This window comes from Hevea brasiliensis, chromosome 8 (assembly GCF_030052815.1).
Source record: "Hevea brasiliensis isolate MT/VB/25A 57/8 chromosome 8, ASM3005281v1, whole genome shotgun sequence".
Lineage (NCBI taxonomy): Eukaryota > Viridiplantae > Streptophyta > Magnoliopsida > Malpighiales > Euphorbiaceae > Hevea > Hevea brasiliensis.
This window is the reverse complement of record NC_079500.1, coordinates 99,891,881-99,917,320: the sequence shown is the minus strand read 5'-3', so window position 1 is coordinate 99,917,320 and position 25,440 is coordinate 99,891,881. Positions and strand designations below refer to the sequence as shown.

Below are 25,440 nucleotides of genomic sequence, written 5' to 3'. Positions count from 1 at the left end.
GCGTGTGCCTACGCAACTTCCGAATTTTAATAATTTAGCCTTTTTAACAAAAAAAAAAACCTTAATTTCAGTTTAATTTTAAATTTAAGTTAAATTTAACATATTTTATTTAGAAAAATTCCAAAACAAAGCCTTTTTTTAACAATAATCAAAATGATAAAGCAGACTGAAATCATAATCCCAAACAGACTCAAACTATCATCCATTTTAGCCGCCTCAGTAGCACCATAAAATTTTAACAGAAAATTTTCAATCTTGGGTGAAATTGTCGCCAAAATTGTTTACAGATAGAATTTCTTCAACTACATATGAAATTTAAAAAAAAAAAAAAAATACAGACCAAAGAAAAGGAATTGAGCCGCCACCTCAAATAACTTGGTCAAATGGCAGAAAAGGGAACAGCCAGGCAAAAACAAGTAAAAACTAAAACTCCTCTGTTCTACAGTTACAAATATGTTACATTAGTTTCGGTTGCTAGTCCATCATCTAGAATGGTTTAGCATTGGTCGAACTGCAGCTTTAAAATCCTCATAAAATCTTTGTTCAGAAAACCTGCTCGCCCGTTTCCTTGCAGCTGCAGCCATCTTGAGTCTCTCAGTTTCTGGCATTCTTAAAACTCTCAGGATGGCATCTGCATACTCTTCCACATTCTGGGCAAGAAATCCAGTTTGCTGGCCATCTTCTTCCAAAACAATATCCATCTTTGGGCCAGCAGAATTATGAGCTGAAGAATCCAACAAAATTATGAGTATGATGAATTCTCATAAGCATTTACGAGCAGAAAAGGAAGTATCTACATGTAAACAAAAATACTTAAAAATGCCCACCAATTGGTATGGCGCCTGCAGCCATATACTCTACAACACTAATTCCAAAGTGTTCGTCTGTCATGGAATGCACTCCGACAGTGGCACCTCCCAAAAGACTCATCAAGTCCCTACAAACGGAAAAAGGTGAAAAGTGAGGATACAAATCTTAGACACTAGTATTACCATGAGAATTCTCAGACACATTGTACACAATTACTTGACCAAATGAATTCTCATATCGAGTAGATGCCAAGTATTACAGGTGATGCAGGAATATACTGCCACAGTCAGGACTCAGGAACACCATAAAGGTGTATAATTAGTTTCACAAGATGTCCTTTTCTATGGTTGTGCAGTCATACAGATTTTACTACCCCTTAAGTTTTAGACACATCTGGAAGCAAACCAAATCATTTGATACTTGTCACACTGATGACCATGACCTATTGACCACCAACCACAGAAACAGAATTAGCTCTTGGGCTAAGACTGAGGATGCAAGCAAATTTCCACAGGACTATCAAAATTTGGATCCATGATAAAGAAGGGTACAGTTAATGTAGAAAATAAATAACAAAGATATGATTGATTTAAACATAGAACAATGAGAAAACGCTATTGTCAATTCAAAAGCCCCACAAAACACTACATACGCTCCAGTGGATGTATACGGGAATACGAAAAGAAAGGTGAAATCAATCAACAACGTAAATCAGCATTACCTGCTTCCACGTGCTGAATATACACTCCACACAACATCTTTCCCATGGCTTCTCATTGTTCATTAAAAAAGAATTCAAATACAACACATACACACCTAAACACATGCACAAAAGTGTAGATATACATTGAAGAGTAGAGGGCAAGAGTATGCAGTATAATTTGGATATTTCCATAGTTATCTTTGAATTCCAAATAACATTATAATTGAAATTCTGAACAAGATTAATTACTATCACAAGGATCCTGATTGTAAAGAGATTGATACAGACCTGTACATCACATTTTTATAGAATTGTACATCCCCATCAACCTTCAGTTCAACTGCTTTGTCCTTCAACTTCTGTAGTCTTTCTTCATCAGACTTGTTTCGACAACTACCCACAAAATGGAGCTTAGGTCTCGGCAAGTCAGGATCAAGCTTTCTAATGGCTACTGAAAAAGCCTCAAGTTGGAGAGGATGTGCCTGTCATGTGAAAAACTAGCTATAAAGGGCTGATATACCCAACAAGGGCCCCAGAAATGAGCCACTAAAACAGCAGTACCTTGCATTCATAAGGTTTACATAAGTATGCCCACCTTCTCAGGACGGAATTGAGCAACAGATATAAATATTGGAGTTGATGCTGACCTTTCCAAAGGAAGAGCCTGTTTTGACATCAATTTGTTAGACTCAAATGTGCAAAAATTTTTCAAGTAAAATGGAGCATATAGCATCTCAAGATGGATTCAAAACATCGAACCAGCTTACATGTTAGCATGAATAATGAGTCAATGACAGGAAAAATAATTCACAATGCACCAAGCAAACAAGCAAAAAAAAATGTTTTCTACAAGGAGGAACACAGCATGTTGAAAGTAATGTTTCAAACTAGAAAACAACCATTTGATTATATATATTTATAAATTTATTGTTTTCCAAGACTTCTCATGGGTCATGAAATGAGCTTCCAAAAGAATTCAAGACAACCCAGCCAAAAGAATGCTCAACACAGTATTTCAAGGACAAAAGTTTATTTTGGACATATAATAGAAAAACAAAAGGCCACTGCTTGATCCAATAGTAAGAATGTCAGGATTGGAATCACAAGGGTGCAGAGCACCACTTCATATGTGTGTGTGAGAGACAGATAACACTCGTGATATTGTATATAACTACCATAAAGATTGAAGAAACAAACACTATATTAAAAACCTGAAGCCCTGATGTATCACAAGGAGGATAGACTCGGTTGATACGCTTTGGAATTCTCCAAAGCTTTTCAATATGAGCTTGTGTCCATGAGGAGTTCACCATTGCAAGATGTGCACAAGAGCCCGCAAACCCATACATCCAACTAAAGAATGTATAATAGATGATTTTGCACCGTGATAGCCAACCACTGCCACAAGAAAAGAATTCTTCAGAAACTGTAAAAATAGAAAATCAGAGATGTGAAGCTGCCTCAGAATTTTTTTCCCCTTCATTTTTTTTTTTATTTGGAGGGTTATCGTTCTCTTCATTTTTCCAATATTACAAAGAACTTAAGTCAAACAGACCGCAGAAAATTTGATGATCAATAAATTGAAAGCAAAGGCTAAATCTCAATGAGTATCAATCCAAGTGAAGGCAAATGGGTGAACTGAAATTAAATTACAAGGTGCAGTACACAACCATTTGATGTAGTTGGCCAATTTAAGAAATATTTCCGTCTAGACTCAAATCATCAAACTACAAAATTAAGACCATCATCTCCCAAAATCTAACAAATCTTATCGTCTAAGCACACACAGAAAAACAGCAAACTCTAACCTCCTGGCAATTGAAGCATCATTGTTGTACGTGGAATTCCGATTGCGAACACGAGAAATCATATCTAAACTGATAGTAGGATAATGGGTGTAACAAATAACTTTGCAACCAAAAATCCGAGCAAGAGGATAAGTGAAAGCGTAACCACTAGTATCAAAATAATACAAAGGAGTAAACTTGCATAAAGCTTCCCAGGAAAGATAAATCGAACCCAAGCTCTGACCAATCATGGTGAAGCGAGGATAACTAGTTTCTTCCACCCATTTCCTTTTATACAGATGCACCACCTAAAGCAAGCATTTTTACACAGAAATCAAACAAACACCAAAAGGAAAACCCAAAAAAAAAAAAAAAAGCCATTAATCCAAATTCCCAAATTCTGATTCTACTCATTGAACGAAGTAAAACCTATTAAGCGTAGGTGAATACCATAGGTGGGTAAAGCAAGTTGACACCAAAGCGATCAGTGGCGCGAGCTGTCAGGGAATGAGGGGAGGCATCGTGATCGCCGGTGTAAATCACACAGTCAAGATCATGGCTTTCCTCTTGGATTGCTTTAACGGCACACCAAAGGACTCTCTCTCCACCGCCGCCATCGTTTGTGAAGGGATGGAAGAAGCCAACAGCTCGCTTTCTGTTCCTTCTGCCATTGATTATCTGGGAAGTGAAGGTCAAGATTAAGGTTAATATAGCAGTGAAGAGAGGGATGATGAGAAGGTAAATCCCGTTATCCATTATATCAACGTGGAGAAGGAGATCAATTAGATGACCATGATGATGATGATGATGATGATGATGATGTGGAGAAGAACCAGGTGGAGATAACCAGATAGGCACCAAAGAGTTTCGCTTAATCGCTCGTGCGCTATGAAGGCACCACTGGCCTTCTTCTGTTTTGTCGAGTTTCGTTTCGTTTCGTTTCGTTTTTCTTATGGGGTTTCGGAGGTTTTTTTTTTTTAACCCTTTTCTAACCCAAATTTGCAAAGTATATTTCCTTCGCAAATATAACAAATTAAATAAATTAGAAAATTGATCATATACGTAATTATTAATAATTTTAATTTATATATTTTTTAATCATAATATATAAAAATAATATAATATTTTAATAAAATTTTATAATAAAAATAAATAAAATATATTTCTATAAGTAATATATATACATAATTAATATATGTTAATATCTCGTAAGTTATCTAATAATATAATATTAATAAAGTAATTATTAAATAATACATAAGTAGTTTGCGCTTAGCCGGTCCCAAGCCCTGATAAAGGAGGAGGGTTGCGGTAGGTGACAACCAGCGTAAAAATTTCGTCACACCCTATGATATGGATTCAAATGATATAAACGTTGGGGCGTCCTCTACTAACGACGCGCTGCATCGGAGCCCGGGTGTAGTGATAAATATGCAAGGGTGTAGGGCGTTCACCGAAAGCGACGCGCCATGCCGGCGCCCGGGTGTGGTGTTAAGTGAGCAAGGGTTCCCACATCATGGACGGGTGTGGGTAAAGAAGTTAGTCCATAAGACAGATAATAGAACAAATAGTGGAACAGAACACAAGATAGACATAGAAAATAATAGAAGCTATCATAGAATGAGACCAATTAGGAAGGAGCAGGATAGGAGGAGGATCAGGGTTGGTACTTGGAATGTTGGATCACTTACAGGAAAATTAATGGAGCTTGTGGATACCTTGGAAAGGAGAAGGGTGAATATTGCTTGCATTCAGGAGACTAAATGGGTAGGAGAGAAAAGTAAGGAAGTGGGTAATTCAGGGTACAAATTGTGGTTTACCGGAAAGGAGAGAAACAAGAAGGGAGTGTGTATAATGATATACATGTCATTGAAAGACGCAGAGTAAATGTGAAAAGAGTAGGAGATAGAATTATACTAGTAAAGCTAGTACTAGACGGAGAAACAATAAATATAGTTAGTGCTTATGCCCCATAAATAGGACTAGACAGTGAGAGTAAACAAAGGTTTTGGGAAGATATGGATGATTTAATACAAAGCATACCGAATGAAGAGAATGTTTTCATTGGTGGAGATTTGAATGGACATGTAGGAAGTGATAGGCAAGGTTATGAGAATGTTCATGGAGGTTTTGGTTTTGGCAGTCGAAATGAGGAGGGAAAAAGCATCCTGGATTTTGCTATGGCATACGACCTAATACTAGCAAATACCTACTTTATAAAAAGAGAGTCACATTTAGTGACTTTCAAAAGTGGGCAACATAGAAGCCAAATCGACTTCCTCTTAACCAGGAAGACAAATAGAGCTCTATGCAAGGATTGCAAGGTCATTCCAGGAGAGGCTTTAACAAGTCAACATAGGTTGGTGGTCTTGGATGTCAAGTTTAGGAACAATTCAAGTAAGGTCAGAAAAAATAGTGTAACTCGAACAAAGTGGTGGGAGTTCAAAGGAGTAAAGCAAGTGAAGTTCAAAAATGAGCTTCTTGAGTCCGAAGTATGGAAGCTAGATATGGAGGCCAATGATATGTGGATACAAATGGCATCAAAGATTAGAGAAGTAGCTAGAAAAGTACTTGGGGAGTCTAAAGGACATGGACCACCCTCAAAGAGAGATGGTGGTGGAATGAGGAAGTACAAAAGCGTTGAAGAGAAAAAGGGAATGGTATAAGAAATTACCTAAATGTGATAATAATGAGGCATATGAACAGTACAAGATAGCAAAGAAAGAGGCAAAAGGCGATTAGCCAAGCAAGAGCACAGCCTTTGAAAAGTTATATGAGAAACTTGGAACTAAAGAAGGGGAGAAAGATATTTATAGATTAGCAAGGAGTAGAGAAAGGAAATGTTAAGATCTCAATCAAGTTAGGTGCATTAAGGATAAAGAAGGAAAAGTGTTGGTGAAAGATGAGGACATTAAAGAAAGATGGAGAAATTATTTTAATGATCTCTTTAATAATAGTCAAAATGGAAATAGCGTGAATATAGATTATAGAACAATAGAAAAGAATGTAAATTATACTAGAAGGATTAGATCTTTAGAAGTAAAGGAAGCACTTAAGAGAATGAAAGTAGGTAAAGCCTGTGGACCCGATAAAATACCAATTGAAGTGTGGAAGTATTTGGGAGATATGGGAGTGGCATGGTTAACTAAATTATTTAATAAGATTCTAAACTCAAAGAAAATGCCTGATGAATGGAGGAGGAGTATTTTAGTATCTATTTTTAAAAATAAGGGAGATATACAGAGTTGCTCAAATTATAGGAGAATTAAACTCATGAGCCATACTATGAAGTTGTGTGAGAGAGTTGTGGAGCATCGACTACGTCATGATATTTCTATTTCTCTCAATCAATTTGGCTTCATGCCCAGTCGTTCAACTATGGAAGCGATCTTTCTCATTAGAAGTTTGATGGAGAAATATAGAGATGTGAAGAAAGATCTGCACATGGTTTTTATTGATTTGGAGAAGGCTTATGATAGTGTTCCAAGAGAGGTCTTATGGAATACGTTAGAACAAAAGAGGGTATCTATTAGGTATATACAAGTATTGAAAGATATGTATGAACGAGCAACTACTATTGTGCGCACAGTGGGAGGGTACACAAGAGATTTTCCGATCTCAATTGGATTACACCAAGGATCAGCCATAAGCCCTTACCTTTTACATTAGTTTTAGATGAACTGAAACATATACAAGAGAGTATTCCTTGGTGCATGATGTTTTGCGGATGATATTGTTCGATAGATGAGACACGAGAAGGAGTCAATAGGAAGCTAGAACTTTGGAGAAGTACTCTAGAGTCAAAGGGTTTTAAGTTAAGTAGAACGAAGGCAGAATACATGCATTGCAAGTTCGGTGAAGGCCAAGCGGTGATAGGGAAGGAGTTAGTTTGAATGGAGTGGCACTGTCCCAAAGTAATCACTTTAAATATCTAGGCTCGATCCTTCAAGTAGATGGGGATGTGAGGAGGATGTTAGTCATAGGATTAAAGCCGGATGGTTGAAGTGGAGACGTGCCACGGGAGTTTTATGTGATCGTAAGATTCCCAATAAATTAAAAGGAAAATTTTACCGCATGACCATACGACCGGCTATGCTATATGGTAGTGAGTGTTGGGCACTGAAAGAGTCGTATGCATCTAAGATAAGAGTTGCAGAGATGAGAATGCTAAGGTGGATGAGTGGCCATACTAGACTAGATAAAGTCCGTAATGAAAGTATTAGAGAAAAGGTAGGAGTGGTGCCAATTGAAGATAAGTTGAGAGAAGGGAGATTGAGGTGGTTTGGTCATGTGAAGCGTAGACATACGGAGGCTCCAGTTAGACAAGTAGAGCACATTAGGCTAGAGGATAGAAAGAAAAAAAGGGGTAGACCTAAATTGACTTGGAGGAGAGTAGTACAGCATGACTTAGAAGCATTACACATTTCTGAGGATTTAACCCAAAATCGTTCAGAGTGGAAAAAGCGAATCCATATAGCCGACCCCAAATTTTTGGGATAAAGGCTTAGTTGAGTTGAGTTGAGTTGAGGGAATATAACGTGATAATATTATAAAAGAGAATGTTATATGTTAATTATATGATAATATTATAATAAAGAAGAATGCCACAAACTAAATTATTGAAAATTTGAGTGAAAATGAAAATTTGCAAAGCATTGATCCAAACGTATTAGCAATTACCAATTCTATTTTCATGTAATTGTTAAATATTCTTTTGTTCTCAAAGGGAATTATTATTCAGTTTTTTTATTTTAAAAAAATTAATTATTTAATTTATACATTTTAAAAAATATATTATTTAATTTTTATATTTTTATTTTCTCCATTAAATTTTTTATTACTTAATGCTAGCCAAATTTTTATTTAGTTTGTCTATTTAAAGGAAAATAATTAATTGATCTTTATATTTTAAACAAATATGATTATTTAATCATTTTATTTTATTAAAATTAATTAATTTTTTCATGCATTTTAAAAAACAGAATATTTTAAAAAATATATTTTTCATAAATATGAAAAATTTGCTATTTGAAAAACTAAATCTAAACTTACACTTTCTTTAAAAATTGTTTAAGTATATTTATGTAATTTCTTGGATATTATTTTTATGTTTTTTTTTACACTAAGAAATAAGTTTTCTTAAAGATTTAAAGAAACTGATTAATCTTTTTACATAGATAATTTGTACCAATTTATTAAAAAATGAAAACAAAGAGAATGAGCAGAGAAGAATATGTATGTAGAGAATAAAAAATATAAGTGTAGAGAAATAAAGGAGGGAGAAAAATAAAAGGCAAAGAAATAGAATAGTTTCAGTATTAAAAATAAATATTAGACTAATTTATTAATAAAAATAAATTATAAAGACTATCTAATATATTTTTTAAAATAAAAAAATTAATTAATAATTTTCAATAAAATAGATAAACTAAATAATAATTTAACTGAATTAGGATTACACAATTCAATAAAAACAAAATATAATGATTACATAATATATTTTTTAAAATATAAAAATTAAATAATTAATTTCATTAAAATATAAAAATTAATTTATATTTTTTTCTAAAATTTAATAAAAAATAATGCTTCTGTCTATTCAAAATTACTTGAAATTAAAGATTCATTTATTTTGAAAAACAAAATTATACATTTCCAGCAAAATATATTTTCTAGTGTTTGATTACAATGTTATATAATTGCACACATACCATTAATTTAAGTATTTTCATATTTTAATATTAGAAAAATAACTTTCTATCTCAACATTCAAAATAGCTTAATTTTTTATTTAATTAAAAAAATATTTTTTATCCATCTATTTTCATGACTACCTAAATATTAAAAAATACCAATTTTCCGCTATCAGAGCCTAAAGTTAAAATTGCCAATCTAGAAAAGCAATGCCAAACAAATGCTTACAATGGGCTGATTCAGAATCAAGAGCAGACCAATTTAAATCAAACCAAAACTAGTCAAACACATTTAACTCGAATCGTGAACAAATCATACTAAAATTGAATCAAAACCATCCATTTCGAATCCACACCAAACTATTATTTTTCGTTTCAAAATTTATAAAAAAAAAAAATGGGAAAAAAATAGACAAGATCAAACCAAAACGTTGGGGGAGGTTGTGGTTACGATTCAATTTCTTCCTTTTACTGGAACCGAAACTGGCCCAATGGCCCGGTTAAGAATGAGCTTTTAAACGTTTGAACTCGAGCACCATGAAAGTAGAGTGGAAGCAGCACACAAGCTACTTTGAGGTTGAACCTTTGACACCCTTTCATAATTGGACTTCCCAACTACCGACATCGAGACTTAAAAATCATAAAAGCAGAGGGTTTATGGTTTCATTAAAGCAAACGGCATTAAAGATATCGGTATTAAATATTTCGTACTATACTCTTGCCAGTTCCTAGACTGCAAGGAAAAAAAAAATACAGACACAGGAAATCCTCGGCTAGCCCACTAACAGCAGCCAAAAAATGACTCCCTATCAAAAGAATATTACAACACTTATCCACACACCTAAAGATCAAAATTAAAATTGACAATTATTTCAGCTAGACCTTCATCCCACCAAAACAAACACAAAAAGGAATTAAGGCACCAAATCACCAGTAAACACCACCAGATGGTAAGCCCGAACTTGCATGTCCATTATAAGCAACTTGGATTCACAGCTAAATTCTACCAAAAAGGGGTCACCTGCACGTCAATAGCTACCCATCGGTGGCATTCCAAATGGTGGCATTGGAGGCATTCCCATTCCACCCATTGGTGGTGGCGGCGCAAAACCTCCACCCATGCCTGGCATTGGAGGTGCGGGCAATGCAAGAGGAAGCAACTGGGCATACATGTTCTGCATCACATCATGCAAATCCGTTAACATACTGCTTAAAGCAAAATGAAACATCCCCAAAAATGTAAAAGTAGGACTAGAAATTTTCAGCCAAATCCATTTTATATCACGCTAGAATAACAGAATCCCAGCATCTCAGACTGTCCAAAGCAAAAAAAAATTCCCAATAAAATTACCTGCTGAGCAATAACTTCTTTTTCTTCCTGCTCTTTAGCCTTGACCTCAATCTGAGCCTCAATTTTGTCCTTAACAAGTTCATCAACTTTGCCAGTGTACTCACGGATAAACTGCATGTGGAAAAAATAAAAGTGAGTACATCATCAAACATAAACATCCTTGATACAGCAGAGCAAGATTGGCTTCCTCACAGTATGTAGATAACAAACATATGGCAGATGAAAGAAGAAATTAAGAAATTACCTGCAGCAGGTACGGGAAGGCAAAGTCAACCATATTATTCATCCAGGCAAGTTCAAGAGCAACATCTGCCCGTATCAAATCATAACAAACAAAGAGGCATGATGCAAAACATTCTTTCTTTCCCTGCACAAGGAAAAAAAATACATAAATTAAACCAGTCACTAATTTACAAAAAATTCGTAACATCCCAAATAATAAATACGAGAGTATGGACCCAAGGGTAAAACACCCAAAGAAGAATCCATAAAACAATTTGACCATCAACATCCTAAACAAAGTATCAGTAATCCTCTACGCCACAAGCCTTTTACCTAAGGATGTCCATGCTATGGAGCCAGTTAAATTGAGCATCACAGCTCAACAAGAAAATGAAGTATAATGAGTCCCTATCAGTGACAATCATAGGCACCTAAAGCAACATATGTAAGCTTGATGCTCATCATCACAAGTAACCAAGAAAATCATATTATCAGCAGTGAAAGAGGTGAATAAAGCCGTTCCACCACAGCCCAAGTGGACCTATATCTTAATTTTTGTCACCGATAACTGTACCAAAGGGCCGTATCATTTGTCTAGGAGATAAATCAATCAAGTGTAGGCTGTTATAGGTACCTGTTCAATGAAATAAACAAGTAACTCCTCTGCAAGTTCACGGTCTCCAGATTGCGATGCTGTCTCCATAGCATCTTTGTACAGGTTGTCTTTCTTTGACAATGCGATGGACTGCTTCCACCTTCCTGCCTTCTTGTAGATGTATGCAGCAACACGTCTCATTTCAAGAAGTTCATGTTTCTCAATCTGCTCACAGTAATAGATATGGGCTACAATTTCAGATTTCATCTTCTAATTAACATTAAGATAAAACAGAAAAAATTAACCTTCTGAGCAAGGCCAATCTGATCAAAGTTGTCATGCATATCAATTGATTCACGCAATCTTTCATAGTCTTCCTCCTCTACATAGATTTGATTCAAAGCCTCGTTGACAGCAGACACATTATTGCTCTGAACAGCAACCATATATGGCTTCACCAGAAGAAGGTGTCCTGCCTGAAAACCAAAAAGGAATATTGCATAACCTCAAAAGAGTTAGAACCATGAATAAAACATCATTCAGCTAATTTTAAAAATGTAATGTGACAGCACAAGGAAGGACCTTCCGCATAATGTCAACAACACGAGTATGGTCCACACGTAGTGCCAGCACATTGAGAAGATCATTGATAAGATCAGGGTGCTCTTGCAAGTAGAAATGGACTGCCTTATAATATAGCTCCACATTAGCAACCTTGACTGCAACATCTTTAAATTGCATGTGATCCCATGCCTCAGGTGAATGGTTCATTATGGTAGTTGCAGCATTATCAAATTCATCGTATTGGATATACAAATAGGTAAGTTCCATCCAATGCTGCTGTTCATCACAAGCTCGTATGAGCTTGGGAATATTGAGACGGGTCGAGAACAATTTAATATGTTCCATAAGCTTCTCAGGACGATATCTTGCATACAATACTCCCAACTCTGTGAAAATGCCCATGTGCGCACGTTCTAACCCTAAACCACTCTCCATAAGAGAGATTAGTTCATTGAAGTATCCTCTGTTTTGGTAATATTCACTGACCTCTTCCAAATCATCCACCTAAAAAATTCACAACATCCCACAAAATTGATGAACAGCATAAACATATTAGAGCAAATGTAAAAAAAACACTAAGTGAATTCATGAAAATCCAGAAAAATCTTTAAAATGTATATATTAGAGAAGGAATTCTCAAGTCAAAAGAGACTTTTTATGACATAAGATGATCTACAACATCGCATAAGGATCATCCTTAGGATTCAAAGAAGCATTTCAAAAACTTCAAGATCCACACATCTAGAACAACCAAAATGCCAGATCTGAAAGTCAAGTCAACCACAATTAGCAATAGAACGTAATAAATCACCTGAATAATAATGTTGAGACCGCAGATCTGAGCCAAACGGAACTCCTCAGCATCAACACAAGCAAAGCAAACTTCCTTCCAGGTCTTCGCACTGTTGGCTTTTCGTGCTGCATCAACAGCACCTTGGAACTGTTGCAGCTTCACAAGTGTGCTAGCCAACTTGCCCCAGTTTGATATAAATGCAAATATTATCTTTGCAGCCTCATATAGAGCTTCATCAAACAAACGATCACCCACATTTTGGAGATTAGCAACATTTGGCATGAGAATGAATTCCTCGATGTCACTCAGCCTATCAATCTTTGCATATGCAAAGATAAGCTCACTGTCCACCTTCGGCTCTTTTGACTTCTGCCTAACCATCAGGAGGTACCTCACCAAGTCATGATAGACATTTGCATCCTCAGCAGCACGAATGACCTCCAGGAATTGAGTAGCATCATCTGCACGAATAAATGACTCAATAGCATCACTCACCAGCCCCTCCCTGAGTTGAGCCCTTGCCACCTGGCTCCAAACAGCATCTTCTTCAACACGGAATGCAAACTCCACTGCACGATCAATGCTTCGAATATTGTCCAATAAGACATTTACAGCCTGAACATTTAAGTTGAACTTCTTGAAAATTGCAAATGCTTCCTCATATAGCTGCGCTTCTACAGCCACTTCTCCAACAGCAGGTCCATCAAAATTATCTAATCTGTTAATGTAATCCATAACTCTAGATGGATCTGCCTTGATGGCGGTCAAGATAAGTAGATTCTGCAGGTTGAAATTTCCACTGAATGCAGAGTTTTGGAGCACAATCTTTTCAAGAAGCTCAATTAACTCATGGGGTAGATCAGCAGTCATGAAAGCCTTAACTGCTGCAGAAACTTGTTCAGGGCTCTTGCTTTCAGGCAAAGCAGTAGATACAACTTGATCAATGAGCTGTCTTCTGTATTCATTCTCAGGATTAAGAACCTTCTCCCAAAGATCAGCATCCATCCTTTCAACCACATATCTGCAACAGGAGTTACAAATACATAGAACTCAATGTATGCAATATTTGTATCCAACAAAAGCTAGAACTAAATAACCGGGAGTTACAAATACATAGAACTCAATGTATGAAATATTTGTATCCAACAAAAGCTAGAACTAAATGAATCACAAACCTGGCTTGCAATTTGAACAAAGAGTTCTTATTTGTTACATTGATAAGTTCATCATCACATTGTCCTCTCCGGTAAGCCACAACAGCCAGGGTGGGATCACGTTTCTCACAATACTTACCAACTACCCGGGAATCATAGTAAGGGTTGGTTGTGAGGAAGTGCTCTGGATTGTTATTGCTATCAATAATAATTTTACCCAGAGCATTGTGGACATGTACGTCTTGGCTTCCCTCACTCACAAGATGCTCCAAAAACTGAGTGAGCAAACGAAGTCGGTTTCTGCAAACCACAAGCAAAACATGAGAACAATAAAGTAGAAAGCAACCAGAACAAGGAAGCACTGACAGACTAGGAATCACCTCTTCTCACATTCTTCCACAAGGGGCTCAACAGGAAGCAAAGAACGGACAGAAAGAATCAGGCCCTTAATGAAGTCTTCAGGACACTCATCATCCAGCAACTGCCCCACAACCAAAGGTGCATTACCTGGGTTCACCTATCAAGAGAAACATTCAAGAACTCAAAAAATGGAGCATATATATAAGATAGTTAAAAGTAATTGTGCACATTCAAAGCATTACTCACATACCTTCTGAACATAACCTTCAATATAGCGAAGCATATTATTTGAGTAGAGGTAGTGTGTGAGATCAGCCACAAAACCAAAACGATCACAAACATTAATCAGCGGCCTAGCATCTGGAAGTTTGGCCTCCATCAGAAAGTTTTTTGTCTTTTCAGCATCATAAAAATTTGATTCTCTAGTAACACGCTCAACCTCCTTTATTTGTCCAGTTTTAGCAGCTGCCTCAATGTACTTGAAGTGTATATCAGGATCCTCACTGTCCAATAATCCAAGAAAACAATGAAAAATAAATTCAATCAGAATTTATATCACTAAAATGGACACAAACGAAAGAAAAGGTATATTATTCAAAGGATAAAAAAAATACCTGGAACTCAAATACGACCCAAGGAAAAAGTACAGCCCTTCATAGGACTTGAATTGCTCAAAAAGTTTTATGCACGCATCAATACCCAACTGCTCACAATACTCCTTGGCAGTCTGCACAGATGAACTTGAGTTACCCTAGCACAACATGCTAAAATTACTAATTTATCAAACAAGAAGGCATGTCATACCTGCACAATTATCTGAAGGTTGCCTCTTAGATTCACCAGCAACAGATCCTTCATGCACTCCAAAGCCCATTCTCGTGATAGGGTACCAAAAAACTCCACAAGTGCCTATAATAAACCATTCTATAAGCAATCTCATATTTTCCATTCTTAGCATGAGAAACAACCAATCAACAAAATGCACCTGAGGCTCTATTGCATGGGTATTAACAATGACACGTTTAATATCTGGCAACTCTGAATAATGCTGCACAAAATAGGTAATATTAACTTGAGGAATAATAACAATTCAATATGAAAAACAGAACTTAAGCATGCAACAAGCCATATTACTTGCAGGGCTCGGATGTATAGACCGGCTTTTTCACAAAGTTGAGCAATTCGAGGGCGATCATAGTGGCTGAACATTCCATTGGCTAGAATAGCATCAGCTACATTAGGAAATGTTACCAAATTGATTTCAAGGACCTATGGCAAAGCAAACATCAGAAAGTTGAACATGAAAATAGATATTAATAAATACCCTTATCTGAGAAAAACAAAAACTAATAAATAACCTTTGTTTGCAGATAACCATGTTCTGGTAGATTTGGCTTCAAAACATCCAACAGAAAAGCTGTTGCCTCACGAATCAGGTTTCTCTGAATTAAGAAAAACATATATTAGAAATGAAAATAAAATGAATACATGATATAATTTTCTGAATTTATTGCATTTCATAATGATTTCACAAATAAAATTTCTTGCTGTATTAAGCATTCTGCAAAATAACTAATGAGTGCATTAGCAAAGATTAGAAATAATAAGATACAATTAATGCCATCAAAATGCATTAAACTTGTTATTATAAAAAATAAAAAAATAAAAAAAAAAAAATAATAATTAATGCCATCAAAATGCATTAAACTTGTTATTATAAAAAAAACAAAATAACAGAAGCATTGACAAGGACTCTACCTGAAGAAACAGATCAGTGATGGTATTGTAATCAACAGGACAACCTCCCTCCATTTGGGACATCATCAAAGCAAAATTCAGTGCTCCCTGTTATTAAATTCAAATGGAACATTTATTTTGTATCAAAAGAAAATGGAAATCCAGCACAGAACTTAGCACCATAAAATATTTATAATTGCCCTACGTTATAGGTCTTTTTAATTCACCAAGATATGTTCTATAAAATTTTTAACTTGATGGTGGATGATACCTGAGGATCTGAACGGAGAATTGTTTGCAGAAGGAACAAATAGTCAGGAGTATACCCAACCTAAAGCAACATAAAACCACAAATACAGTCACAAACACAATTCATCAACGAGGAGAGAGAGAGAGAGAGAGAGAGAGAGAGAGAGAGAGAGAGAAACTGGAACTAAAAAAGGGCTCAGGTTTGCATAAATCTAGCAAGCATTCAATAAAGAGATCATACAATCAATCAAGACACCAAAAAAAAATCCCTTACCTGCTTCGAGTAAATCAAAATTTTGTCAAACTCCCTCCTCTCAGCAAAAGCCGCAACAACTTTTGGAGTAGCTCTAGCTTTGATATATATTTTCAGTGCAAGGTCATTATCCACGGTCTATAATGGTAACAGTATCACCAATATCATATACAAAAATCCAAAAAAAAGAAAAAGGCAGAATTTAATGAATAGAAACTTTGCCTTTTTTTATCAAAATTCAACATTACAAGGACCCAAGTAAGTTTCAAGAAAGTGCAAATCAAACCTTCACAAGGTCTCCAAGTTCTTCACTACATTCCAACTTGTCCTCCGCCAACCAATTCTCTAAAAGATTCTTCTTATTTTGATTGACAACAAGTCGTGATAATTCCAAAGACTCAAATGCATTAAGCTTTCCTCTAGTTAGAAGTGTCCCAAAGTACTGCAGTAAAGGAGGTGTTTGCCCGGCTTGCACAGGAACACTCTACAAGTTTTGAAACAGATAGAATTAGCTAAGAATAAAAACAAAAAGAAAATCAGACAGAAGCATAGTCAACACCAACATAAGAGTAAAAAACATGATGAAAACCTGAAACTTAGCAACGGTATCAGGTGTTCGAAGAATTCCTTGTGGCGACTCGGCAGCAAGCTCAGCTGCCTCTTTATACTTTGTTTGAGCAAACAGCTCCTGGAAACGCTGGACAACCTGAAAAGTCCAAGATAGCAAGTAAATGAAATCCCATTAAACAAAAAATCACAAAGTAAATAATAAGAAGAAAAAAATAACCAAGAAAGACATTAATTTACCAAATTCTCTGCACCAGGAAGGTTTCCTCTTTTGGCAAGATTAACAGCAAGCTCCAAATTATTCAACTGCAACAACAATTTTCAGATTAACAAAATAAACACACAGCTCTTCTTTTAGATGCTGCCAAGAGAAGAAGTAAACATATGAACATACTTGGCCGCTAACAAATGGCACGAGTGTTGCTTCGTTCACAGTAGCTAGCAACACCTGGCCCCGCCTATTTATGGCATAAAACCCCCCCACCGTTGAAGCTTCAGCTGTCAAAAATATTGGATCCGGACTGATTCTATTTCTGTATACAGCAGTAGCTGTCTCCAAGTCATAAACAAATAGCAGCCCAAGCTTGGTGATCACATAAATCAAACTGTATTTGTGGGATATCTGCAATTAACAGATTCAGGACTTAATTTGTAAATAGCAAATTACTATATAGAGGTTTAAGAAAAATCAGCAGCAGGCCCACCTGCATTGCAACAGGAAAGTCATCAGCAAAGTCGGGAGGAAAGAAAAGATCAGCCTGTTTCTTCGTAAATGATGGCTTCCCTGCTAATACGATTCCAATATTAGAACACGAACAATCCTATTCAGAAGTCGCAAGTACAAATATAATAGGTGCATCATGCACGATAACTACAAGAGGACTAATTAATAATTACAATCGAAAACGCCAAACTAGATCTAAACATAACATTTTTCAGAGAATGAATAAAAAAGTTGACCTGGTTGAGCACCAAGCTCAATGACATGCAACTTCGACGTGATCTGCCCAGCATTAAAAGTTTTTGTAGCAAAAGAAATGAGAATGGAAGGATTCTCATTTCCTGGAACCTGTTTGAGACAAAGAAAGACATGCAATAACCCTCACTAATGCAATACTTCAAATGCAAAAAACTATAGGAAGCGCATTATAGGTTAGCAAAATCTCCACACCTTAAATTGGGCAAATGATGCAGCATGAGCTTCAAGAGCTTGACTCCGCTGCTGATCCACAGAGAAAAGTTGCATGTTCCCCTTAACCAATTGTTGCCTCTGTAAACAATATAGACTAGGAATCAAAATCATTCGCCATCAAGATAGCAGGGAAAATATATACGAAGTAATCTGTAGCATGGGCCGTGTCTAAAAGACTATGGGATTCAAAATGAGCACAGATAGACAAGTAAAATGACTATTGTGAGTTGCAATAAGTGAAAACTGGTGTACTTGCAACAAAGAGGCAAGATGACCAAACAACATTTAAACATTAAAACCTAAACCTGAACTCCATTACTAATTCACAGAGCTTAGGCATGACAGTTCAGATCTGGACTCTACAACATCCAGATTTCAGACCACCAGATTGGCTAAACAAGTCAAAAAAGGCTTAAAAATGCTTGGGCTTCACAATAGAGGCCTGCACAGCCAGATTGTCCTAAGCATGTAAAATACAAATACTACTATCATAGATCCATATTTTACTGGCTACAAATTTCTTCTTAAGAAAATGAAAGCATAACATTTTCTCCTCAAATAAAGGGAATGTACAACCCTCGTGAAAAGGAATATCATAGTGTACAAACTTCAGAAAATAATTATAATAATGGCCACATACCTCAGGTGAACCAGGAGCTATGCCAATAAGAACCAACCACTTCTCAGAAGGGTCGCATCTGTAGTTAATTATCTGATTGTTCACCAAATTAGCTGTTCTGTCGAACATCTTGACAGGTTCAGAATCACCTGCATTGAAGATATAGTCAGATATACATCATAGCAAACAAAAAATAAGAAAAAAGATAATGGAAGACAGACTAGAGAACCAAAATAAGTAAAAAAATCCAAGATGCCATGAGGTTAGAAATGCAAAAGGAATCTTGCCTTCAATTGACCAATGGTAAACTGAGGTCTGTGTGACCAAGCCTAACATCTTTGTGGTTATCCACTTCCAAAAGACAACCTGTGCATGAAGCAAAGAGACTCACTTTAGATCAGATAAAATAAATTACAACAATCTCAGTGTAAAATAGTACAATACTTGCATTTTTTTTTCTTTACATAAAAAAATAAAAAGCAGTTATTACCTGCTCTGGCATCTGATGAGATTTCATTTTTGCTTTCATTTCAATGTTAAATATCTGGAGGTGATCCTGAGTAGCTCCTGGGAGTTGGGCTTTGGGAAAAATAAAATAAATCATAAGCAGAAGTAGCCAGCACAAATTTATGCACATTGCGTACATATATAACTTTATGTTTAAGTAAATGTACACTCATCATGCACATGAAAAATATCGAATTTATAGCATCAAAAAGAAAATACAGAAAGTAAATATCCCACACTAGTCATCATGACAAATAAACATAAAAAATAATGCCTCAAAAACAATTAAAAAATTGAACTATAATTAACAAATGGCATGGAACTACAGTAATCCATATATGATGCAAAGGTGTGAAGAAATCAACTTAAAAAAATACATGAGATGGCCACAAAAACATTTCATTATTATCACTGTTACCATCATCATTGACAGTATGCCTATTAAAATATAATGTGGATTTATTGGGTGCATACAGTGCGTTACTTTCATGTGTACCTTGTACTCACAAACATGTGGAGACAAAAAGCTATTTTCATGGATAGATGTCACATGTCCGTCAATGCAAGGTGCAACTGCTCTTAATATGCACATGCTGCACTGTCAAATATAATAAACAAAGTTTACATTGTCATACAGTGAGATAACACCAATTTGATTGGTCAACTGACACCACAAACCAGAAGAATAATCTTCTCCGTTAAATCTCACAACATTAAATGTTGCAATGAAATATTTTTATTACTATGTAACTTATAGTTAAATTTTAACGACATAAGAAAAATCTTGAATTTTAACTTAATTATAACCACAAGTTGGATAGTAGGAATTGAACTTAAAACCCATTCTACTCGATGAATATGCAGCAGAAAATATCGAGATTTAAAGAAATTTTTCAGCAGGAATTGAATTTAAATTTTTAAATTGTTTAGGACTTAAATCATCACATTTTAGGCAACAGGACCTAAATTGATCATACTCTAGGACTTCTTTTGTATTTATCCCTTTAATCAAGGTACGAATATCTTGATAGATATACAAAAACTCCATCATGCACCCTGGGTAGAATAAATAGCACTATTGGAAAGAATAACACTAAATTAATGGCACTATTAGAAAGAATAACACAACAATGTAAAATTTATATTCAAAAATCCTATTTGGCCAGTCACATCATGTAATGGTGTTGTAATTTGGATAGAATAGCACAACCGGTAACAAAAAAACTGCTATCAGACTAGGCACAATTAGAGCTAAAAATAAAATGCTAAACATGGAGGTGGAAAAAGCATAAAAAGCACTAGCCACCCTACCAGTAATGCTGAGTATTCGGTCCAAACCAAACCAAACCGAATTAACCAAATTACCATATTTTAAAAATCTAACCGAAACCAAAATGAATGAAAAACCAAACAGAACCATTCTATTTCAGTTCTGTTCGGTTTGAACCGATCGGTTTTTGAATTTCAATTGATTTTTTTAATTTAGACTTGATTTTCAAGTTATTTGATCTGATTTTGACCTTGGTTTGAACCTAATAACCATTAATAAATAAAATTAAACAACTTATATATATATAACTCTATATAATTCATAAATTCCCTATAAAAATAAATGAATTTAAAAATTAATGAAGTAATTCGATTTGGTTCTGTTCAACCGATTTTTTCTCTTCAAAACCGAAATAACCGAAATTCTTAAAATACAAAACCGAACCGAGCCGAACAGAATTATCTCAAAAACCGAACTAAAATACCGAATTAAGGCGGTTCAGTTCAGTTTATTCGATTCAACCGAATAATGACCACCCCTGCCTGCCAGTTCACTTTGCATACAAATGAAATGGAAGTGAAGATTATAATTATGAATTAAACTTCAGTCTTGATTGGGTTTAGGCAAACCAGAACCAGTATGTGTCCAAGAATATAAAAAGGCAAACTTAAATATATACCAAAAGAGAAACATCTGATCTCAAATGCTGCAAAATAAAGTAGCTATCTACAAACCAGTAAAAGGGACAACTAATGCATTTATCTAGAACCCAATATATTGAATAAAGCAATTGTCAATCATAAGAATTTTTGTATGTCATAGATCATAATTGCATAAAATCAGCAAGTCATTTAAATCATGATTCGATATCCTACCTTTCAAGGCAAGGATTCTAGAATTTGGATTCATGAGAGCCGAGTCTGCAGTTATAGGCCGCCTCAATGGCTGCATTGGCATATTCATATCCACAATCACAACACTATTCTGCGGAGCAGTTTCCCGTACACATATATACTTGTCCGACTCCATTGTGACATTTGTAAATGTGATGAACTGGGGATTGATCCCAATGCTCGGCAACTGAAAAAAAACACACAGATCAGACCAAATTCACCTCACACTTCTTAAATCACCACTCCCTCACTATAGCATACAAAAAAAAAACAAAATTAAATGTTTTAAAACAAACAAATAACTACAAAAGTGTTCTGAAAAATAATTAACAGATCTAGAGATGCAGCAGACGAATCAGATCCACAAAAAAATTAATACCAGCCAAGTACCATAAGCACAGCTTAGATGACAAATCAAACAAAATTATAAACAAGTGAGTGGCTTACATCCAAAATTGATCAGTACTAAGCTCAATTTTTTAAAACTAAAGAAATTGAAGCAAGTGCACAGAGGAGCTGAGTAAAAGAGAACTCACAGTTAAGACTTCCTTCATAGTGATCGGGGCGTTAGCGGCAGCCATGGTGAGCAAGAGATAGAGAGCTCAGAATCGGCGAATCAGATCTGCGATTGGAATCGAACCGCCGATTTGAGAGAAAGTCGACACCAATCCAGTGGTTATTCCAGTCGCAGCGAGATCTAGAGCGCCGATGGAACCCTAGAAATCAGTGGAGGAGATCTAAAAAGAAGACTAGTAGAAGAGAGGGAACAGAAAATGTAAAGGAATGTTAACGGAGGAATAGAGATCCCATCTAATAAAAGGAGAAATGAGTAATCGGAAGAAAGACTAGTGATTAAAAATATTATATATTTTATTTTTATTTTTTATGTTTTTTAAAAAAAAATCCCATGTAAGAGGGACAAACCGCAGGCATGTTAAATTGTGGCTTCGGAGGCCATTTGTGCCGATGTTAACGATTTTCATATTTTATAATATTATTTTTTAAATTTAATAATAATAATAAATATTAATTAATGATAATTAAATTTTAATTCAATTTAATCAAGTTATAATTTATATATCTATGTAAAATAGAAAGATATTTTTTTAAAAATGACACATAAAATTTTTTTTAAAAAAATTTATAGCGTATGATTCTTTATAAATATTTTTTTTTATATTAATTATTATTATTTATAATATTACTTAATATTTATAATTTAAATTATTATTATTAATTTAATTTTTTTAAAAAAATTATAATTAAATAAATTATTAAACAATTATTTATATTATTTTATAAATATTATTTTTTATTTTTTTTAATTATTATTTTTTATAATATTACGTTAATATTTATAATTTAAATATTATTTTTTTAAAATTTAATTTTTTTAAGATTAAATTTTTTATGATTAAATATATTATTTAAAATTTATTTTTTTTATTTTTTATAAATTTATTTATATAAAAATATTATATACCATTTATTACCTCGATAATGATAATAATAATAATAATAAGTTATTGACGGTCACTGACTTAAAAAAATTGATCGTAATCTTGTAATCAACTATCATATAATTTAATAATTTTATATTATTTTATATTTTTAATAAATATTTTTATTTTATTATTATATTTTTATTATTTTTGTTATGAAACCTTTGTTATAAAATTTAAAAGATAAAAAGTATAATTTACATAAAAAAATATAAAAATAAAATATAAAAAATTGACTTATTTATAATTAATATGTATTATTTTTTATGTTAATAATTTGATTTTTTTATTTCAATTTTTCAAGATTAATTAATACTTATTATTATTATCATTATAGCTAACTTATAACTATTTAATTGAAACGATTAAGTGAATAGAAAATATTTTTATTATTATAAAAATTAAATTTTAATGTTTTATTGCTATTTTTTAATTAAATAATATTTAATTATAAATTAATTTTTTAATTTAAATAATTTTTATTTATTTGTCTATATATAATATGTTATATGAGACATTTGACACATATTAAGTATTCTCCTCTCATCAAATATTTTCATTTCACTTGAATACTCTCAATCTTCTTTTCATTTATATTATTTTTTATTATTTTTTTCAAAACTATTAATTATCATCTTCAAATTTTATTTATTTCAACATATTTAATTAATATTTATTTAATTATTAATTTTTTATAAATTTCTTATTTAATATTTTTTAATTTTTTAAATATTTTATTTCATTATAATTATATATCGAATGCAATTATAATTAATATTTTAATTATCTATATTTTATTATCATTAATTTTTAATAAAATTATTTTTAAATTTTAATTAATTATTTATATTTTTCTGCATAAATTATATATTTTTATATATAAGTAAAATTTTAAAGATAAAATATAAATATAATTACATCGAAAATTTAGTTCCAAATAAAAATAATTAAAAACAATAAAATCACAATATTAAATTATGAAGTATATCTTTTTAAAAATAATATGTATTTTTAATATTTAATATATTAATGAAAATAATGATATTTTAAATTTTATATTTTTATGAAATGTATTTATTTTATATTATAAATTTATACAAAATGATAACTATTTTTATCAATCAATTATTTTATAAAAAATATATTAAATTAATAAAAAAAATTAACTTATAGTATTTTTAAAAAATAATATAATAAAATATTGTTTTTAATTAATAATAATATTATATATTTTCATAATTGTTAAAATTAAATAATTTTAGAACAAAAAAGGTATCTATTAGGTACATACAAGTATTGAAAGATATGTATGAATGAGCAACTACTATTGTGTGCACAGTGGGAGGGGACACAAGAGATTTTCCGATCTCAATTGGATTACACCAAAGATCAGGCATAAGCCCTTACCTTTTTACATTAGTTTTAGATGAACTGACGAAACATATACAATAGAGTATTTCCTGGTGCATGATGTTTGCGGATGATATTGTTATGATAGATAAGACACGATAATGAGTCAATAAAAAGCTGAAACTTTGGAAAAGTACTCTAGAGTCAAAGGGTTTTAATTTAAGTAGAACGAAAATAGAATACATGCATTGTAAGTTCAGTGAAGGCCAAACTGGTGATAGGGAATGAGTTAGTTTGAATGGACTGATACTATCCAAAGTAATCACTTTAAATATATAGGCTCAGTCCTTCAAGTAGATGGGGGATGTGAGGAGGATGTTAGTCATAGGATTAAAGCCGGATGGTTAAAGTGGAGACGTGCCACGGGAGTTTTATATGATCATAAGATTCCCAATAAATTGAAAGGAAAATTTTTAAATGCATGACCATATAATGGCTATGTTATATGGTAGTGAGTGTTGGGCACTGAAAGAGTCGTATGCATCTAAAATAAGAGTTGCAGAGATGAGAATGTTAAGGTGGATGAGTGGCCATACTAAACTAGATAAAGTCCGTAATGAGAGTATTAGAGAAAATGTAGGAGTGGTAACAATTGAAAATAAGTTGAGAGAAGGGAGATTGAGGTGGTTTGATCATATGAAGCGTAGACATACGAAGGCTCCAGTTAGACAAGTAGAGCACATTAGGTTAGAGGATAGAAAAAAAAAAGAGGTAGATCTAAATTGACTAGGAGGAGAGTAGCACCACATAGAAGCATTACACATTTCTGAGGATTTAACTCAAAATTGTTCAGAGTGGAGAAAGCGAATCCATATAGCCGACCCCAAATTTTTAGGATAAAGGCTTGGTTGAGTTGAGTTGAGTTGTATTAAAATTAAATAATTCAATTCTTTATTAATAATTTCATATATTTATTATATTAATATATAAAAAACATTATATTTATATGTTTTTAAAATAATATTATTTTCCCACCAATCTAATATATTTTTTATAATTTATAAAAAAATAAACATCATTTTACATAAATTATAAGATAAAATATAAAAATTTAATAAATTTTAATTATTTTTTAAATAAAATACTTTTATTACATGTTAAATGAAATAATCATGAAAATTATTATTAATATATATAAAAAAAGAATTAAATAGATATTTTAATTAATCACACTATAAACTAATTAAAATTTTATTATTATGATAAATA

The 25,440-nt window shown here is 33.3% G+C and overlaps 2 protein-coding genes across 2 annotated transcripts; both read right to left on the bottom strand.

Annotated features, from left to right (window-relative positions):
- Positions 1-220: 220 nt before the first annotated feature.
- Positions 221-4,242, bottom strand: LOC110647716 (GDP-Man:Man(3)GlcNAc(2)-PP-Dol alpha-1,2-mannosyltransferase). The gene is made up of 7 exons (XM_021801672.2): positions 3,751-4,242; positions 3,322-3,608; positions 2,725-2,911; positions 2,109-2,177; positions 1,802-1,995; positions 828-937; positions 221-724 (listed from the first exon to the last, which is right to left on the bottom strand). Exons 1-7 carry the CDS (start codon positions 4,054-4,056, stop codon positions 483-485), a joined length of 1,395 nt encoding a protein of 464 aa, XP_021657364.2. The 5' UTR covers positions 4,057-4,242; the 3' UTR covers positions 221-482.
- A 5,382-nt stretch (positions 4,243-9,624) lies between these two features.
- LOC110647715 (clathrin heavy chain 1) lies at positions 9,625-22,152 on the bottom strand. Its single transcript, XM_021801671.2, has 30 exons — positions 21,856-22,152; positions 21,302-21,506; positions 19,140-19,228; positions 18,937-19,015; positions 18,671-18,798; positions 18,010-18,108; positions 17,799-17,907; positions 17,543-17,622; positions 17,233-17,460; positions 17,079-17,144; positions 16,861-16,977; positions 16,558-16,755; positions 16,293-16,409; positions 16,041-16,100; positions 15,791-15,877; positions 15,391-15,474; positions 15,167-15,301; positions 15,018-15,080; positions 14,837-14,941; positions 14,647-14,759; positions 14,283-14,535; positions 14,053-14,189; positions 13,694-13,972; positions 12,537-13,539; positions 11,744-12,229; positions 11,467-11,637; positions 11,201-11,386; positions 10,589-10,711; positions 10,345-10,455; positions 9,625-10,168 (listed from the first exon to the last, which is right to left on the bottom strand). Exons 1-30 carry the CDS (start codon positions 21,898-21,900, stop codon positions 10,022-10,024), a joined length of 5,103 nt encoding a protein of 1,700 aa, XP_021657363.2. The 5' UTR covers positions 21,901-22,152; the 3' UTR covers positions 9,625-10,021.
- Between the last annotated feature and the right edge of the window lie 3,288 nt (positions 22,153-25,440).

Bases quoted from the DNA above. Each gene is read 5' to 3' on its own strand.
- LOC110647715 (XM_021801671.2), bottom strand. From the start codon at position 21,900: ATGGCTGCCGCTAACGCCCCGATCACTATGAAGGAAGTCTTAACT. The intron at 16,978-17,078 runs GTAAATTAATGT...TGGACTTTTCAG, and splicing joins TTCCTGGTGCAGAGAATTTG to GTTGTCCAGCGTTTCCAGGA. The intron at 14,760-14,836 runs GTATGACATGCC...TCATCTGTGCAG, and splicing joins ACCTTCAGATAATTGTGCAG to ACTGCCAAGGAGTATTGTGA.
- LOC110647716 (XM_021801672.2), bottom strand. From the start codon at position 4,056: ATGGATAACGGGATTTACCTTCTCATCATCCCTCTCTTCACTGCTATA. The intron at 2,912-3,321 runs GTTAGAGTTTGC...TTCTTGTGGCAG, and splicing joins GATGCTTCAATTGCCAGGAG to TGGTTGGCTATCACGGTGCA. The intron at 2,178-2,724 runs GTTTTTAATATA...ATGTCAAAACAG, and splicing joins GTGATACATCAGGGCTTCAG to GCTCTTCCTTTGGAAAGGTC.